General features: G+C 44.7%; 1 protein-coding gene across 1 annotated transcript; it reads left to right on the plus strand.

Annotated features, from left to right (window-relative positions):
- The first annotated feature begins 320 nt into the window (after positions 1-320).
- Positions 321-7,910, plus strand: LOC111970131 (probable G-protein coupled receptor). Its single transcript, XM_023996654.2, has 2 exons — positions 321-742; positions 4,168-7,910. The coding sequence occupies exon 2, from the start codon at positions 4,270-4,272 to the stop codon at positions 5,563-5,565; it is 1,296 nt and encodes a 431-aa protein (XP_023852422.1). The 5' UTR covers positions 321-742; positions 4,168-4,269; the 3' UTR covers positions 5,566-7,910.
- Positions 7,911-20,837: the final 12,927 nt, after the last annotated feature.

Genomic DNA, 20,837 nt, shown 5'->3' on the forward strand with positions numbered 1-20,837 from the left:
TGAACAGTGTCATCCAGAGATGGGGGAAATGTTCTCATATCACCACAGCTGGGTCAATTACTAAATCCAATATTGAAAGTTCAGGAGTCACGACAAGATTATACCTCATGTTTTAATAACCCTCACTCTATGAGTAAGGTGATATTTGATTGTAAAAAATGTTTTGTTTGTTTTTGCATCGAAATAATACAGACACACATTGTTGGAAAAAGCCAACATGTTAACTGCACCTGCATATACATGTTAACGCAGAGCTGATGTCAGTCTTTTGAATTGGTGTGCTCTAGGACCCAGGGAAATACTGTCTCTTTAGGGGACAGTGGAGTGTGTGTCTGTCTGGGAGGGAGGGAGGAGGGGAGGGAATCACACAGTGCACAATGTGTGACAGTCACTGCCTTACACAGTGATAGAGAGGAGGAGGAGGGATGGAAAGCGCATCCTCACATCTATCAGGGACTTAGACACCATCCTGAGTGAAGTGAAGTGATTCCCTCTACACCTATACCAGAGACTTCAAAACCTCTGGAAAACCCACTGGCTAGCTCTATCCTCAGCAGTGTGGAGCTCGTCCTGCTCATCCAGTGGAAATACCCCGTGTAACTGGTCTATGTGGACCTGTTCAGGTCTGGATCTGCTTAACTGACGTCTCCTCACTGAAACAACACCTGGGATATCTAGAAAGGACGAATCATAAAATCCTGGTCTCTTTGAATTGGACTGGACATATCATAATCTCATATGGGTAGGTTACAAGACTTATCATTCTACTCATTTTGACTCACAAATCCATAAAATGTATCCTCAACAGGGGTCATAGCTAACAGGTGTACATTCTGTTGGAGATGCACTGTGCATTTTTACATAGAGTGAAATCACTTTGAATGTTTCATCAGATAGTCATAGATGAGCTGAAAGTTGAGGCAACAAGCTATTTTAAGAGTTATTGTTTTTTGGGGGGTGGGTTTTCCAGTTCAGGTGCATGTGTTTCAAATGCAGGGTAATGTACAGTATGTCTCCAGTGTCCACTATGTGTATGTGCTCTTAAGAAATTACTTCATCTTTTGAGTAGAATAGTATACCATAATTTCCTGAATGGAAATTTAACAGAAATGTTTTTATATCCCATCTATTATCATTCAATACACAGCCTTACAAAACATTTGCCTCTAAATCTATCTTTAGCTACATCCTAAATACAAAATGTAAATTTTAAGAAAATACTTTTAATATATTAACATTGAAGGATATTATACTGACTCATCTCAGTGGGTTACCCAGTTGACAGTAGCTGTGCAGGGACAGCTCGAGCTGAAATGGCTGGGGGAGAGGGAAGGGGTGGGCTCAGAGAAGGACAGGAAGTGGGGTGGGGGCAGTGAGGGGTACATTGGAGGAACAAGCATGGGTGACTCATGTGACCTCTCAAAAAATAGCGCCATTTAACAGAAGTCATTGATCCTTCAGTGTAAAACATATTATTTTTAAGTGTTATACTTTTTCTCCTGTCTGTAGAAAATACACCTTTCTAAAGATGGAAAGGACCAGGACATTAATTAAAGGGACTAATACCGGGCTTATGAATCAAAGTCAAAAGGCAAGGATAGAGTTGTTTTGCTTTCCTCTGTGAGTGAAAGGTTGTTGTTGCTCAATGTTTGAAGAGAAAGTAGGAAAAGCACCACAATCCATCCATTGGCCCTGTGCACCACACTGTATCTAATGTGCCCTTTACTGTTACCTACTTCGTGTTCCCCAAATCCATGCAATGCTGACACCATGTAGCAAGGAGTAAGGACTATATGTTTTAGACAAACTGTAGTAACCCACTGGGCATAGACGGCAGTTCGTCTAGTTTTGATTTACATTCAACGAACATGAATTCAACATTACATTTTTTTWAATTATTCACCATGTCATTATATTTAGGTTAAAGGTTAGGTGAAGAAAATACGATATGCCCTTATGTTGATAACTGTTTGGAAATCTAATAATTTTTCCAAGTTGGTTCATCTTCATCACGTTTTTAGGGGGTTGAAATGACATTACATTTACATTACATTTAAGTCATTTAGCAGACGCTCTTATCCAGAGCGACTTACAAGTTGGTGCATTCACCTTATGATGTCCAGTGGAACAACCACTTTACAATAGAGTAGGCTGGTACGGTATACCAGCCTGGTAACATAGACTAGACATAACATAGTAAACGTAAATCCGGAATGCTYCAATTAGTATGATATGTTACGTTTGGTATGGTTAAAAAATGGGGTGGGTGGGTAGGGACATAACACAAATGTCTAGTGTAACGGATGTGAAATGGCTAGCTAGTTAGCGGGTACGCGCTAGTAGCGTTTCAATCAGTTACGTCACTTGCTCTGAAACCTAGATGTAGTGTTGCCCCTTGCTCTGCAAGAGCCGCGGCTTTTGTGGAGCGATGRGYAACGACGCTTCGTGGGTGTCAGYTGYYGATGTGTGCAGAGGGTCCCTGGTTCGCGCCCGTGTAGGGGCGAGGGGACGGTCYAAAGTTATACTGTTACACTAGCAACCCAAAGGTTGCGAGTTTGAATCTCATCACATACATCTTTAGCTTTTTAGCAACTTTTCAACTACTTAATACTTTTTAGCTACATTGAAATGACTTAGCATGTTATCTAACCCTTCCCCTAAACTTAGCCCTTTAGCTAACCCCTCCATCCCCTGACCATAACCCTTTAACCACACTCCTAAACTTAACCCTAACCTTAACCATAGTGCCTAAGTCCTAGCCTAGCTAACCTAACGTTATCCACCTACCTAGAATTTGTAACATATCATACGTTATGCAAATTTGTAACATATAATACGAATTGTAATTTGTAACATAATACGAAATGGGGGAAGGACAATCACAAATTAATACATACATTATGAAACATATCATATGCTGTATGGAGTGTCTCGATTTACGTACAGAATAATACAAAATGCTCTGAGACCAGGTTGCAGCAGGTGCAAGTCTGGCAATTTTATCCCCATAATGCAACATACATGTAAACAACATTGATTCAACCAGTTTTTGCCCAGTGGGAAGTACTTTATCTGAACTAAAACTGTTTTTTTCTAATTCAGAATCAACTTGTGCACCTGTTTTTCTTATCAAAACAGTGAAAATGCATGTGTATTCTCATTTCTTTAGCTGTCTTGGTTTTAGGTCCATGTGATCTGGTAGTTTGGCTTGTCAGATAACCTCCAGGCAGTGAAATAGAGAGCGCTCAGGCCATCCTCTTGTGACTAGAATGCTGTAGAAATGTAAATAATATCCAACATTTTACAGATTAATTTGCTTTGTTTTATTTTTATTCTAACTTCATTACTATATTAGATTATACACTGAGTGTACATAACATTAAGAACATCTTACAAATATTTTGTCCTTAGTACAGCTTCAATTCATCAAGGCATGGACTCTACAAGGTGTCGAAAGCGTTCCACAGGGATGCTAGCCCATGTTGACTCCAAAGCTTCCCACAGTTGTGTCAAATTGGCTGGATTTCATTTGGGTGATTTCATTTTGTATTTTACCCCCTAATTTCATGATATACAATTGCGATCCAATTACAATCTTGTCTCATAAACACAGCTATTTTTACTCTTATTTTACCCAAAATGTATTTTTGATTACCATCTCATCCTCTTCTGTTTGAGCAAGGCATGAGATAGAAAGTACGGTATATTTCCATTCTGACCTTGGGCTAATTATCAACCCACACCTACATACGTTTTTTTAGAACAAGACCTGAAAGAAATKTAGAAATGCTCAGTGCAGCCTAGAGCAAAGACGTCATGAATATTCAACTTGTAGAAGATTTTTATCTCAAGAGCCTGTCAGACAGAATGTCTTTGAAGGCTTAAAGGGTTATTTAATGTAGAACATATTCCTTGTCAATACAATGAGGTCTCCAGGGCCGTCTGAAATGGAATAAATCAATTAGGTTGTCCCTCACATGACAGGGATGAAGACTGATTTAATAGAAAAAGATTACTAGGCATTAAAGCAACATGTACTGTAAGAGTAAACCATATGTTCAAAGCAACATGTACCGTAGGAGCAAACCATATGTTAAGCTGCATCAGCATGACATTTCAAGCTCCTATACAGTAAATGTTTAAATTGTGTTTTTGTCTCCTTAACAGGACATATCCAACATGATGACAAGTACGTGAAAAGAGAAGAAAGTAAACATTGCAATGGGGCCTGCTGCTGTAGTGACGCCTCTGACTAGTCTTCTGTGAAATATGGAGAAATCTAGTCCGATGCTGGCCTCTATTCCCAATCGCACAGGGTCCAACCTCACAACTGGCCTATGGGGACCCAACCCCACAGTCCCCGCAGAGGTGGGAGTGGTCACCAGCTCCCAGTCTCAGATCAAAGATCTGATTGGGCTGTTTGCAATGGTGACCCTTAATCTCATCGCCCTATTGGCCAACACTGGAGTCATGGTGGCCATCGCCCGCGCCCCTCACCTGAAGAGGTTTGCCTTTGTGTGCCACCTGTGTGCAGTGGACCTGCTGTGTGCCATCCTCCTCATGCCCCTGGGCATCATCTCCAACTCACCCTTCTTTGGCACCGTGGTGTTCACCGTGTTGGAGTGCCAGGTCTACATCTTCCTCAACGTGTTCCTCATCTGTGCCTCCATCCTCACCATCACCGCCATCAGTGTGGAGCGCTACTACTACATCGTCCATCCCATGCGCTACGAGGTGAAGATGAGCATCAATCTAGCCATCGGCATAATGCTCCTCATATGGGTCAAGTCCATCCTTCTGGCCCTGGTCACCCTGTTTGGTTGGCCTGCCTACGGGGCCCACAGCTCCATCGCTGCCAACCACTGCTCCCTCCACTGGAGCCACAGTCGGTTGAGGAAGGTGTTCGCCGTGCTCTTCAGCGTGGTGTGTTTCCTGTTACCTGCCATTGTCATCTTTGCTGTCTACTGTAACGTGTACAAGGTGGCGCGCTCGGCTGCCCTGCAGCACGCACCTGCGACCACCACCTGGGCCTCGTCCAACCCAGCCAAACGTGCCAACCGTTCTGACTCCATCAACAGCCAGACCACCATCATCACCACCACCCGCAGCCTGCCCCAGAGACTGTCCCCTGAGAGGGCATTCAGCGGGGGTAAGGCTGCCCTCACCCTGGTGGTCATTGTGAGCCAGTTCCTGCTCTGCTGGCTGCCTTACTTCTCCTTCCACCTGCACTTGTCCTTCAGATCGTCCCTGCAGAGTCCCGGGGACGTGGAGGAGGCCGTCACCTGGCTGGCCTACTCCTCCTTCGCTGTCAACCCTTTCTTTTACGGCCTTCTCAACAGGCAGATCAGGGAGGAGTTGGTCAAGTTCCGGCGCTGCTGCTCCTCCGGGCCGGTGGAGCTGGTGGCCTCCAGCCATGAGGGCTCCTTTCAGGAGAACTTCCTCCAGTTCATTCAGAGAACCAGCTGCACGGCCGACAAGCGCTCCAGCTGCACCAACTCCAGCCCCAGGAACACTCTGGACCAGGGGATCAGAATACCTGGCCAGATAACAGAGGAGCATGGCTAAACAGAGGACAGTGGACAACACATTTCAATTTGGACTGTTAATATGATAGCCCTCTGTACTCGTAGCACCCTGAGTTTTTCCTGATTATGTGTCCTGACCAGGAAAACTATAGGGCCCTGAGGTTTTTCAGGTCAGATCATGTGGTTGGTAAAAACTCAAGCCCCTACTCATAAGCTGTACATAATAGGCCTCTGAGTAGGTGTCCATTATTTATTGATATGGGATTCATTCAGGTAAGGTCTCCAACACAAGACCAGTGATTTAATGTATGAAATACATTTCATAATGAAATATGAAATTATTGTGACAGAATTTAATTGACTTTACCATTGTTTCATGACAGGCCTAAACCGAAACATTATGTTAAACAGTCTCCATATATACTTCCATTCATTTTTTTCAGCTGGTACCAAGGGACCTTCAGATGAGTTTTGTGAGGCCTGTGGCCTCACCATCATGTTCATTAGAGTCTCATCTTTCCATAGTTTGTAGGCCAAACCGTTGGTACGCTACAGATGATTTTGTGAGAAGACCAATTTTCGGGATTGTCTCGTGGTCTGACGAACACCGCTCTAGTTCTGTCACCTTTCACCACAGATGCAGAATTGTGATATAGGCAGATGTGGTGGATTGAGAGGCATCCAATCCCCCAAAAAACACATCTCTAGCTTAAATTGACAGATTTTTATGGGGATTTTTTTATTATTACAATTAGATTTACACAGGGGCGCGGACATCGACCTTAGGGGGTTAAAGTGTATGCTTGTTTTATATAATGTTGTATGAATTATAAACTCAGCAAAAAAAGAAACGTCCTCTCACTGTCAACTGCGTTTACTTTCAGCAAACTCAACATTTGTAAATATTTGAATGAACATAACAAGATTCAACAACTGAGACAAACTGAACAAGTTCCACAGACATGTGACTAACAGAAATTGAATAATGTGTCCCTGAACAAAGGGGGGGTCAAAATCAAAAGTAACAGTCAGTATCTGGTGTGGCCACCAGCTGCATTAAGTACCGCAGTGCATCTCCTCCTCATGGACTGCACCAGATTTGCCAGTTCTTGCTGAGAGATGTTACCCCACTCTTCCACCAAGGCACCTGCAAGTTCCTGGACATTTCTGGAGGGAATGGCCCTAGCCCTCACCCTCCGATCCAACAGGTCCCAGACGAGTAGTACGGCTGGTGGCATTGTCATGCCAGGATGAGCCAGGATGCCAGGATGTCAGGATGAGCCTGCAGGAAGGGTACAACATGAGGGAGGAGGATGTCTTCCCTGTAATGCACTGAGATTGCCTGCAATGACAACAAGCTCAGTCCGATGATGCTGTGACACACCTCCCCAGACCATGACGGACCCTCCACCTCCAAATCGATCCCGCTCCAGARTACAGGCCTCGGTGTAACTCTCATTCCTTCGAGGATAAACGCAAATTCGACCATCACCCCTGGTGAGACAAAACCGCGACTCGTCAGTGAAGAGTACTTTTTGCCAGTCCTGTCTGGTCCAGCGACGGTGGGTTTGTCCCCATAGGCGACGTTGTTGCACGTGATGTCTGGTGAGGACCTGCCTTACATCAGGCCTACAAGCCCTCAGTCCAGCCTCTCTCAGCCTATTGCGGACAGTCTGAGCACTGATGGAGGGATTGTGCGTTCCTGGTGAAACTCGGACAGTTGTTGTTGCCATCCTGTACCTGTCCCGCAGGTGTGATGTTCGAATGTACCGATCCTGTACAGGTGTTGTTACACGTGGTCTGCCACTGCGAGGACGATCAGGTGTCCGTCCTGTCTCTCTATAGCGCTGTCTTAGGTGTCTCACAGTACGGACATTGCAATTTATTGCCCTTGCCACATCTGCTGTCCTCATGCCTCCTTCCAGCATGCCTAAGGCACGTTCACGCAGATGAGCAGGAACCCTGGGCATCTTTCTTTTGGTGTTTTTCAGAGTCAGTAGAAAGGCCTCTTTAGTGTCTTAAGTTTTCATAACTGTGACCTTAATTGCCTACCGTCTGTAAGCTGTTAGTGTCTTAACGACCGTTCCACAGGTGCATTGAACAAGCATGGGAAACAGTGTTTAAACCCTTTACAATGAAGATCTGTGAAGTTGTATGGATTTTTTCGAATTATCTTTGAAAGACAGGGTCCTGAAAAAAGGAAGTTTTTTTTTTTGCTCAGTTTATATTCTGAAATAACATTTATGGACGTGTTTACTCATGTTTCCAATGAACAGGAAAAAAGGTATTGGAATACTTTCCTATTTTAAGCGGGAATGTACAGCGGGAATGTAAAGCTTCTAATTAACTTTCTCTCATTAACACATTATTTAAATAAAGCATAATTACAAGAGTAACAACAATGGATTTATCTTTTTTAATAATTACAATAATTAAAACCATCTTACAGTGAAAAACGATGTGTCATGTGCAAGTATATATCAATGCAAGGGATAAAAGGCAAAACTAATATAAAACATCAAAACAGCAACATGGAGATTTAAAAATGGAACCATCCACCATGAATCTGAGGGAGGCCTTAAATGTCATCTGTGCCTGTCGCCATGGAAATGCAGTGAGGCAGTAGGCAGGGACACATAGCAACAAGGTCCTCTGCTGCAGTGCTGGATGCTAGGCTTTTGATCCAGTTTGGGAGAGCATAGAGCGAAAGAGAGAGAGGCCTGAACCTGCTCTTCACATTACATAGGCTGTGTGTCTCATTACCCACAGCTTATAGCTACAGACATACAGAATGACAGAGCTTATTATCATCTGAATTAAGCGAGGGAAAAAGACAGGCCAGCATGAGACTTCTCAGTGATTGAATCTACCTAACTACACATAGTGGCACAGTTCCAGTGAGAAAGAGAAATTGAATGTCCAATGGAAATCATTACTTAGTGACGTTAACGCTCTAGGAGTGATGACACTGTCATTTTATGACGGCTCTTTATCTGGATTGGGGCTCAGGGTGGATTGTTCCCAGCAAATAATGACACATAGCATCGCCATAGAACAGGAGTATTTGCGTATTGTTATGTAACCTGGGTTGTATGACCGATCCATGCGTTAGTAAGAACAGGGAGGTAGATTCTCAAACACAAACACCAGACCTGGGTTCAAATACAGTTGCAAGAAAAAGTTTGTGAACCCTTTGGAATTACCTGGATTTCTGCATTGATTACTCATAAAATGTGGTCTGATCTTCACCACTTAAAATTAGTGGATTCGGCTATTTCAGTGACACCCGTTGCTGACAGGTGTATAAAATCGAGCACACGGCCATGCAATCTCTATAGACAAACATTGGCAGTAGACTGGCCTTACTGAAGAGCTCAGTGACTTTCAACTTGGAACCGTCATAAGATGCCACCTTTCCAACAAGTCAGTTCGTCAAATTTCTGCCCTGCTGGAGCTGCTCCGGTCAACTGTAAGTGCTGTTATTGTGAAGTRGAAACATCTAGGAGCAACAACGGCTCAGCTGGGGTAGGAGGCCACACAAGCTCACAGAACGGGCCGCCGAGTGCTGAAGCGCGTAGTGTGTAAAAATCGTCTGTACTCAGTTGCAACACTTACTACAGAGTTCCAAACTGCCTCTGGAAGCAACGTCAGCACAGTAACTGTTCGTCGGAAGCTTCATAAAATGGGTTTCCATGGCCGAGCAGCCGCACACAATCCTAAGATCATCATGTGCAATGCCAAGCGTCGGCTGGAGTGGTGTAAAGCTTGCAGCCATTGGACTCTGGAGCAGTCTAAATGTATTCTCTGATGAATCACGCTTCASCATCTGGCAGTCCGACGGACTAATCTGGGATTGGCGGATGCCAGGAGAACGCTACCTGCCCCGATGCATAGTGCCAACTGTAAAGTTTGGTGGAGGAGAAATAATGGTCTGGGTCTATTTTTCATGTTTCGGGCTTGGGAAATCTTAACTCTACAGCATACAATGACATTCTAGACGTTTCTGTGCTTCCAACTTTGTGGCAACAGCCTGGGGAAGGCCCTTTTCTGTTTTAGCATGACAATGCCCCAGTGCACAAAGTGAGGTCCATACAGAAATGGTTTGTCGAGATCGGTGTGGAAGAACTTGACTGGCCTGCACAGAGCCCTGACCTCAGCCCCATCGAACACCTTTGGGATGAATTGGAACGCAGACTGCGAGCCAGGCCTAATTGCCCAACATCAGTGCCCGACCTCACTAATGCTCTTGTGGCTGAATTGAAGCAAATCCCCGCAGAAATGTTCCAACACCTAGTGGAAAGCCTTCCCAGAAGAGTGGAGAATGTTATAGCAGCAAAAGGGCGACAAACTCCATATTGATGCCTATGATTTTGGAGTGAGATGTTCGACGAGCATGACTTTTGGTCATGTAGTGTATTTCATCCGTTAAAACATGTTTAAATTATTTATTTAAAGGTAGACTCAGCGATATGACATAGATGCATTAAGTAAACAGCATAGTAGGTCAATTTCCGGGAACAACTAAGAGCGTTGATCGCGAGGCACAACTTCTCCGCTGTTTTGGTTGCCTGGCTACCACACTGTACCAACGTGAAGTGAACCCGTGCACATGCGAAGATACTGTGTATGACGGTTTGAGAGTGCAGTCTTTCATCTCACTCATCTCAATATCTGCGGTGCTGCTTGTGGCAATGTCATTTCGCTGAGTCTATCTACCTTTATGTACATTATTTATTGACATGTCTTTTAAAATGCCAGTCCGATGCATCCGGGGATCAGACACACACACTGGAGATCTACTAATGGGTCTAAAGGTTGGATAAAGCAGATGTTCCCCTTAAAGCACCATGGGAATCCACTGTGCCAAAACTGGTAGGGGGCAATGTGCTCAGAGCAAATTCAGACAGAGTTGCCTATTTGAACCTGTAGTCAGCTGGAGGTCCTGGCCCAAAGCCCCTCTCTCTGATGATCTACAAAGATAATATAGAGTAGGGTCTGGCAAAGGTGAGGGYCACAAAGGGCTGCCTGCTAGCTTAGTAGTTGTATAATTCAATGTTTCTATMCACACATTACTTGATTACAGTGCCTTCAGAAAGTATTCACACCCATTGACTTTTTCCACATTTTGTTGTGTTAGTCTGAATTTAAAATTGATTAAAAAATATATATATATGTCACTGGCTTGCACACAATACCTCATAATGTCAAAGTGGATTTTTAAATTTTTTATTATATTTAAAAATGGATACAAAATAAAAGCTGAAATGTCTTGAGTCAATAAGTTTTCAACCCCTTTGTTATTGCAAGCCTAAATAACTTCAGGAATAAAAATGTGCTTAACAAGCCACATAATAAGTTGCATGGACTCTGTATGCAATAATGGTGTTTAACATGATTTTTGAATGACTACCTCATCGCTGTACCCCACACATACAGTTATCTGTAAGATCCCTCAGTGGAGCAGTGAATTTCAAACACAAATTCAACCACAAAGACCAGGGAAGTTTTCCAATGTTTCGCAAAGAAGGCCACCTATTGGTAGATGGGTAAAAAAGAAGCAGACATTGAATACCCCTTTGAGCATGGTGAAGTTATTAATTACACTTTGGATGGCGTGTCAATACACCCAGTCACGACACATATACAGGCGTCCTTCCTAACTCAGTTACCGGAGTGGAAGGGCACTCCGGGATTTCAGGGATTTCACCATGAGGCCAACGGTGACATGAAAAAAGTTATAGTTTAATGGCTGTGATAGGAGAAAACTGAGGAGGGATCAACAACATTGTAGTTACTCCACAATACTAACCTAATTGACAGACTGAAAAAATGGAAGCCTGTACAGAATAAAAATAATCCAAAGCATGCATCCTGTTGGCAACAAAGCACTAAAGTAATACTGCAAAAAATGTGGCAAAGCAATTAACTTTTTTTCCTGAATACAAAGTGTAATGTTTGGAGCAAATACATTGCTGAGTACAACTCTCCATATTTTCAGTCATAGTGGTGGCTGCATCATGTTATGGGTAGGCTTGTAATGGTTAAGGACTGGGGAGTTTTTAAAGATAAAAAATGAATGGAATGGAGCTAAGCACAGGCAAAATTCTAGAGGAAAACCTGTTTCAGTCTACTTTCCACCAGACACAGGGAGATTAATTCRCCTTAAAGCAGGACAATAATCTGAAACAAAAATCGGCCAAATCTACACTGGTGTTGATTACCAAGAAGAAGATGTTCCTGAATGGCGGAGTTACAGTTTTGACTTAAATTTACTTGAAAATCTATGAAAAGACCTGAAAATGGTTGTCTAGCAATGATCAACAACCAATTTGACAGAGGTTGAAGAATTTTGAAAGGAATAATTGGCAAATGTTGCACAATCCAGGTGTGGAAAGCTCTGAGAGACTTACCCAGAAAGACTCACAGCTGTAATCGCTGCCAAAGGTGCTTCTACAAAGTATTGACTCAGGGGTGTGAATACTTGTGTAAATTAGAAATTTCGATATTTTAATTTTCAATACATTTGCAACATTTTTGAAAAACATGTTTCACTTTGTCATTATGTGTTATTGTGTGTAGATAGGTGAGATAAAAAAATTAATAAAAAAAATTAAATTCAGGCTGTAACTAGAATATATGTGGAATAAGTCAAGGGGTATGAATACTTGAATACGTGAATATGACAGATTAACAAAGCCACAGTGGCTTGAGTTAGGCTACATAATTTCTGTTGTGTGATAAAGAGCAGGCACATCTCTGTCTCTGTCTGTGCGGCTCACCCACCAAGATGCCTGGTGCACTCCATCACCATGATTTCACCACACATCAATCATCACATCCAGTCTCAATACCCTACTCCAGAACAGCTGCTGTAAAACCAATCCCCCCATCAATACCTGGTGGAGACACTCCATTCAGTACAATTCAGTATGCAATGGGTAGTGGTACAGTACAGCAGACAAAGATGTGTGCAGAAACTAATTCACCCTGTCAGCTTGCATGTTTGGCAATTATGTTTCATAGGCTTCTAAATAGACAAATGCAGAGTACAAAGTCTTGGCCAGCAGAGAGCGCTATACAGCCATACATTCTATCTCACTTTCAATGGCTCTATTACAAGGCTTTGAACAGGCTGCTTGCTGGCTCTCCATGTCTGCAGACTGAAGGGCATACTGCGTCAGCTCTGTCTCCTGTTCTGTTCAACCAGGCGATGTGGATGACACCCCCAGCATGACAACAAATCACATCACATCCATGTGAATCATGCTGGGTGTGGATCTATTCAACCTATTGAACCAATTCAATGTCTGACACTTGTATATGCCCTGCGATACACTAGATGACCAACAGTATGTGGACACCTGCTCAATGAACATCTCATTCCAAAATCATAGGCATTAATATAAAGTTGGTCCCCCGTTTGCTGCTATAACAGCCTCCACTCTTCTGGGAAGGTTTTACATTAAATGTTGGAACATTGCTGCAGGGACTTGCTTCAATTCAGCCACAAGAGCATTAGTGAGGCCGGGCACTGATGTTGGGCGATTAGACTTGGCTCGCAGTCTAGGTTCCAATTCATCCCAAAGGTGTTCGATGGGGCTGTGGTCAGGTCTCTGTGCAGGCCAGTCAAGTTCTTCCACACCGAACTCGACAAACCATTTTTGTATGGACCTCACTTTGTGCACGGGGGTATTGTCATGCTGAAACAGGAAAGGGCCTTCCCCAAACTGTTGCCACCAAGTTTGAAGCACATAATCGTCTAGAATGTCATTGTATGCTGTAGAGTTAAGATTTCCCAAGCCCGAAACATGAAAAACAGCCCCAGACCATTATTTCTCCTCCACCAACCTTTACAGTTGGCACTATGCATTGGGGCAGGTAGCGTTCTCCTGGCATCCGCCAATCCCAGATTCTTCCTTCAGACTGCCAGATGGTGAAGCATAATTAATCACTCCAGAGAATGCGTTTCCACTGCTCCAGAGTCCAATGGCGGCGAGCTTTACACCACTCCAGCTGTCACTTGGCATTGCGCATGGTGATCTTAGGCTTGTGTGCAGCTGCTCGGCCATGGAAACCCATTTTATGAAGCTTCCGACGAACAGTTACTGTGCTGACGTTGCTTCCAGAGGTAGTATGGAACTCGGAAATGAGTGTTGCCACCGAGTACAGACGATTTTTACGCGCTTCAGCACTTGGCGGTCCCGTACTGTGAGCTTGTGTGGCCTACCACTTTGTGGCTGAGCCGTTGTTGTTCCTAGACGTTTCCACTTCACAATAACAGTACTTACAGTTGACCGGGGCAGCTCTAGCAGTGCAGAAATTTGACTAATTGACTTGTTGGAAAGGTGGCATCCTATGATGGTGCCACGTTGAAAGTCACTGAGCTCTTCAGTAAGGCCATTTTACTGCCCATGTTTGTCTATGGATATTGCATGGCTGTGTGCTCAATTTTATATACTTGTCAGCAATGGGTGTGGCTGAAATAGTCCAATCCACTAATTATATATACATACTTTTGTATATATATATAGTGTATATCATTGTCTCACTATGTATTTTGTGTCTTGAAATCCGGCAAAATATGTTTTACAGGACGAAGCAGTGTAACCGATGTGAAATGGCTAGCTAATAGCGTTTCAATCGGTGACGTCACTTGCTCTGAGACCTTGAAGTAGTTGTTCCCCTTGCTCTGCAGGGGCCGTGGCTTTTGTGGCGCGATGGGTAACGATGCTTCGTGGGTGTCAGTTGTCTATGTTCGCAGAGGGTCCCTGGTTCAAGCCCAGGTAGGGGCGAGGAGAGGGACGGATGCTGTACTGGTACAGCAGCATTACCAACATCATTATAATTAGCACAGTGTTATCAATGGACTCAAATCAACACGTGTGCCTCAGATATTTTTTGTATATAATTCGCTAATTTTACTCTGTCAATTACAATGTGGAGGACAGCTCCTCCTTTAGGAAAGTTCTCACACAGGTCAAAATTATCTCCTTCATTTGGCCTGTCAGTTGTAGAATGTCATACGTTATGGGCCTGTGAAAGCCAATTTGGGAATTCCACATTGAGGGAGTATGCACAGATGCAGTCACCAGTCCACTATGTCCCACTGGGGTGTCAGCGACTGGGCTGCTAGGGCGAGAGGAGTAGGATTGGTCTATGGTGGTCAACCTCCAGAGCGACCCCGCCCCCCTTCATCCTCTGTCCCAGCCCAGTGAAGGTGCACGCCACTGAGACACACACACCATGGCCACGGGGCGTACACCAGCCAAGACCAGGCTAGACCTGGAGGACATGGAGCAGGAGACTCCTCTGTGGGTCCCACCCCTGGGGATCCCTCCAGACAGACACACAGCAGAGGGACTACTGGAGGAAGTAGTGGAGGCAGAGGAACCAGCCCAGGAGGATGACTCTGTCTCACTCTCCATCTCTATCCACAGTTACACCAGGCCTCTGGTGAAGGACAGGGACCCAAGGGGAGTCAACAAGTGTCTAAAGGGAACTGACACACACGGCTGCACAGCCCGGTAAACAGCCAGTTAAAGTGAAGGTTTATACAGACAGAGAGCACTCCGTGGGAGATAAAAGCACTGCGTGTGCTTGCAAATACTCCACATACCACACATCCCCTGTCTGTTGACTTCCAGATAGGGGAAGGGGAGGTTTAAACACAGGGATGAAATAAGAGAGACAGTATGGATATAATCAAGTATTGATGTTCTGAGATACTCTGGAAATGTTATGGTTGAGATAGGGAAGGATTTGGGTCACCTACATAGAGTTCTCTGTACACCATGAGCCGTTAATGGTAAACTTGTTAGGTAATGTCTATACAATGCATACAATGTTCAGTGGTATGGATTAACTGGCTAGGATTTTATTGAGATGAGCACTCATGTATCTCAAACCCCATAGCTTTAATGGTAGACTGGACATACATCTGAAGGCAATAGAGAGGGAGATCTGGCATCCAACAAAGTGGAATCTGATGTTGAAAACTGGTGTGCTGAGCGATGCTGACCTCATGTGGACACAGTTTGAACTATACCTTGTTTTTCATCTCGCACCGTGACCATGTTATAAGTAATGATTCAGTCCCATTGTAATGTGGTTATTGCAGTGAGTGTGATTCAGTTCATGTCTGTGGCTTCTCTGCATCACATTAAATAAATAAAAAATATCAAGTATTTGAGAACCTCCCAACCTCCTTATTCTGACMATCCCTATACATAGAACTTCACTAAAGTCCCATGCTAAAGAGAGCTCCCACTAGGCCATGCCCTGTCTGTACTCTGTGTCTCCTGAGGTGACGTTTGAGGACGTGATAGCTGAGCCCCCCTCGGTGCGGAGCTTCGATAAGGTGTGGCTGTGGAGCTACGCMCTGTTTGAAGTGTCCCGTCTCTGGTGCTACCGGCTCATCTCCCTCCTCCTGGCCGTGCCCGTCTCTCTGGTAGCAGGGATCCTCTTCGCTGTCCTCAGCTGCCTACACATCTGGTGGGTCCTCTCACCTTTGACCTCCTCTGATGTGGTCCATCCAATGTCTTCAGTTGGTGCTTGATGGAGTCGAATGATGTGCCTGTTGTTTCAATGCATTATGTATAGTATAAACTTGCTTTAAGAGATATTGCACTGGCCTGTTAATGCTCAGTCTGTCTGTCTGCCTGTCCGTCCCCAGGCTGATCATGCCCTGTATGCAGCTCTTCCTGATCAACATGCACTGGGTTCAGACTGTGTGGAGCAGTGTGTTAAACATCGCCATCACTCACTTCTTTAAGAGTATGGGAAAGTACTGTGGTAGCATCAACGTCCGACTAGCCAGGGACGGATGTTGGGCTCTTCTACCTTCTATGGGAGTGTGGAGGGATGGTGGAGGGAGGGTGGAGGGAGTGTGGAGGGCTGGTGGAGGGAGGGTGGAGGGAGAGTGGAAGGGATGGTGGAGCGGGAGTGTGGAGGTGGATGGAGAGGTGGAGGAGGGTGGAGGGAGTGTGGAGGGACGTGGGGGAGGAGGTGGGAGGGGAGTGGTGGAGATGGTGGAGGGAGAGGGTGGAGGGAGGGTGCGGGGAGGTGGAGAGGAGGGTGGAGGAGTGTGGAGGAGCTGTGGAGGGAGCGGTGGAGGGAGTGTGAGGGAGGGATGGTGGGGAGGGGTGGAAGGGAGTGTGGAGGGCGGGGATAGAGTGGAGGGAGGGTGGAGGAGTGTGGAGGAGGGTGGAGGGAGGGTGGAGGGAGTGTGAGGAGAGGGTGGAGGGGAGGGGGGTGGAGGGAGGGTGGAGGAGTGTGGAGGGAGGGGGAGGGAGTGTGGGAGGGCTGGTGGAGGAGGTGAGGGGTGAGGGAGGAGGGTGGAGGGAGTGTGGAGGAGCTGGTGGAGGGAGGGTGGAGAGTGTGGAGGAGGGGTGGAGGGAGTGTGGAGGGAGGGTGAGAGGGAGGGTGGAGGGAGTGTGGAGGGATGTGGAGTGGGAGGGTCGGGAGGGAGGGTGGAGGGAGGAGTGGAGGAGAAGTGTGGAAGGAGGTGTGGAGGGATGGTGGAGGAAGTGTGGAGGGAGGGTGGAGGGAATGTGGAGGGATGGTAGGAGGAGGGTGGAGATGGTGGAGGGAGGGTGGAGGGAGTGTGGAGGGATGGTGGAGGGAGGGTGGAGGGAGTGTGGAGGGAGGGTGGAGGTAGTGGGCTGGGCTGAAGCACACTACATTGGCACTGGTTGTTTGCAGTCATGTCTTATTCTCAAAGAAAAAACGACTTTGCAACCTTTACTCTGCAAAGGACAGATTTAAAAAAGCAGAACTTGTCATATTTATTTAGTAAACCTGTTCAATCATATTACACCGTATCTAAAAAAATTATAATTTATGTTTTTATTTTAGTACAAAATACTAATTTAGAACTATTATTGGTTCATTGGAGTCAGTTTCATCTCTAAACCATAGCTTGAAGAAATGTGTTAGCAATTAAGATCAAACATAATGAGCTACTGACTTGTCTCTGGAGCCTAAATAGACTTTGGCAATTATAGTTGCCCCAGCAATTCAAATTATGTAAACTTTAAAAGCACTGCACAGCTGTTGTGAGATGCTAATGCACTCTACCGACCTAATCATTGGGATTTCTGACCCTTAGCATGCATACACTACCATTCTCTGGAGCTAGGAGCTGTGCAAAGATACAGCAGGGGAAAGGGCCAAACTTATGAAGCAACTAATTTTGTGATACAGTTCATTTTCAATGGAAGTTGCAGTGAACCTTGCCTATACAACAGGGATACATTCTTCAACTTCTCTGGGATTGTAAGAAACCCTTTTAAGTTGTCTGGTGGACCGTACTGTTCAGTAAAGAAGTCAACATCAATGTCAAAACTAGTAGAAAGAGGAGGAAGGGAAGCGCTACCAAGGTACACTATAGTATATTTTGGTAGATAGAAGGTGCTCTTTGGTAAAAGGTGTAAATTGGTCATCAAAAAGAAAGGAGGACCAAGGCACTCTTCATATAATTAATTAAAATGCCTTTATTAGTATGGCATGTTCAATAGAAACAAAGTTGTTTAAAAACCGACGCGTTTCGGCTGCATGGCCTTCGTCAGGGAGTACAGAAAAAGGAGAATACAATGTCCTCTTTTGAAAGGCTTTTCCAATTAGCCCTAATTAGAAGAGGGAGTGGTTACCAAATTGGACACACCTAGTAAGCAATAATATACACATGAAAAGGTGAAATACTGTAGCTATGTTATCATGAGCATACAACTCCAAGCTAGAAGCATCAGAACACCCAGAGAGGCAGYYCCAACCCYAACCATGACTGGGAKAAGTGTCCAGAACAAGAAAGCAATATATTCCACAGTACTCCAGACCACAGCAAAACATGAACAACAGTCCAAACATAGCTAGAGGGCAATTGAGCAAAATGTCCACTAGATGACAGCAAATGGACCCATCATGACCCTACAGGAAGGGTGAGAAATCCATATCTTCATTTAAACCAGGGTACTTAGTGGCCTGTAGTTTGTAAATCCAAAAACTTTCCCTTTGGTTTAACTGTTTAAGACGGTCCCCTTTTCTAATAGAGGCCGGAACATGATCAATACCCATAGCTTGTAGGGAGRCAGGGTTACCATGGTGTAAKGACTTGTAGTGMCTTGCCATGGGGTAGTCTTCATTGCCTACCCGTATGGCGTACTTGTGTTCCGCCAAGCGATCTTGAAGGCGTCTCTTTGTCCGTCCAATGTAGAACACCTTGCACTGTGGACATTCCAGTCTATAGATGACATGAGTGGTTTTGCAGTTAATAAAATGCTTGAGGTAATACTCCATTTTAGAAGCTGTGTCAACAAAATACTTTGTTTCTATTGAACATGCCATACTAATAAAGGCATTTTAATTAATTATATGAAGAGTGCCTTGGTCCTCCTTTCTTTTTGATGATCAATGTCAAAACATCTAGGAGTCTTAGACGATCAATTTTACTCCCATGAGGTCTATCTGTGGGGGTGCCATCTGTCTGTCTCTCTGTCTCAGTCTGTCCGTCAGGACCCACTGCAGTTTACAGCATTAACACACACAGGAGACACAGGCATGCCCTCCGTGGCAATCAGGGATCTATTTCTGTCCCTCCTCCTTCTCCGTGCCCCGACCCCCAGCCCACCARACCCCAGACCACACTATGATCCCATTCCACCACTCCCCTTTCCTCTCTCCCACCCCCTGTTTCCATCTCTCCCACTCTCTGTCTCTCTGCCCAAAGGGAACTGGTACAGGAAACATGATCAAGCCACTGCTCTTCCCTAAAGACACACTTCACTTGACTCAATACAATCTTTTTTTGCATGCTACTGGACAGCAGTCTGTTGATGGAGATATATTGCAACAGGCTTACAATAGTGATACACTGCTATTACTGTTGCTTGCTTAGCTAACGCTTCTTTTTCCTCCTCTCCTTCCTCCCTCTTTTCCATATCATCATAATGTTTCTATGGTCTTGTTTATGCAACAAGTAAATATAGGATGTAATGACTGATCGTGACAACTGTAAGGAATCCTAAATCAGATGATACATTTATTTTGAGAGAGTATTGTGTTTTATAGGGGTATGTAAGAGCTGACACTGTAAATCATGAAAGATCCCAGTTTAAATTCTTTCTTGTGCATTGGTGTCATCATCTCAACATAATATGCATGTGAGAGGGACCAGAATTGTTTCGGTTCTACTATGGGACATATTGGTAGTGGTATATATAAGCTTATTGTTCACATTAGGAGGTCAAATCTGCTTACTCATCTTTAACTAGTTAATCAAAACATTTGTATTTGAATCAAATGTATTTATAAGGCCCTTTTTACATCAGCCGATGTCACAAAGTGCTATACAGAAACACAGCCTAAAACCCCATAGCAGCAAGACAATGAAGACCAGACGAGAGAGCACCGGTGGCTAGGAAAAACTCCCTGTAAAGGCAGGAACCGAGAGAGATCCTAGAGAGGAAAACCAGGCTCTGAGGGTGGCCAGTCCTCTTCTGGCTGTGCCGGGTGAGATTATAACGGAACATGGCCAAGATGTTCAAATTGGCAGGTAAAATAATAATATCAACAGTAGGGTTGTAGAGGGTGCAGGAGTAAATGTTCAAGTTGGCTTTCATAGGCCGATCATTCAGAGTTAGGAGACAGCAGGTGCGGTAGAGAAGAGAGAGTCGAAAAAGTAGGGTCCAGGACAAGGTAGCACTCCAGTGAACAGGTCAGATGCCATAGCGCAGGCAGAGAACAGTGGAACTGGAGCAAGCAGCACAAACCAGTGGGGACTAGGGGACAGCAAAGGTGTCAGCAGGCAATGTAGTCCGGTGAGCATGGTCTAGGGCTAGGTACCTCCTCCTCCTCCTCCTCCTCCTCCTCCTCCTCCGAGAGAGATGGAGAGAGGAGAGAGGAGAAGAGAAGAGAGAGAGAGAGAGAGAGAGAGAGAGAGAGAGAGAGAGAGAGAGAGAGAGAGAGAGAGAGAGAGCATACTTAAATTCACACAGGACACCTGATAAGACAGGAGAAATACTCCAGATATAACAGACTGATCCTAACCCCCCGACATAAACCTTTGCAGCATAAATACTGGAGGCTGAGACAGGAGGGGTCGAGAGTCACTGTGGTTCTGTTGAGTTTATGGACCCAGTTTTCCCATCTCGAGGCCATAATATCCACTTCATAATACCCACTTTAAAATACCACTAAAACTCATGATGTCCATAAGAAGTAGAGATCATTTGTGCAGACTTATAATAAAGAATAGATACAAAATGCACTGGTGAGTTAGTTGAGCTTTTAAGGATGATAAAGATAATTAAGTAATAA

This window comes from Salvelinus sp. IW2-2015, linkage group LG11, assembly GCF_002910315.2.
Source record: "Salvelinus sp. IW2-2015 linkage group LG11, ASM291031v2, whole genome shotgun sequence".
NCBI lineage: Eukaryota > Metazoa > Chordata > Actinopteri > Salmoniformes > Salmonidae > Salvelinus > Salvelinus sp. IW2-2015.

Bases quoted from the DNA above. Each gene is read 5' to 3' on its own strand.
- LOC111970131 (XM_023996654.2), top strand. From the start codon at position 4,270: ATGGAGAAATCTAGTCCGATGCTGGCCTCTATTCCCAATCGCACAGGG.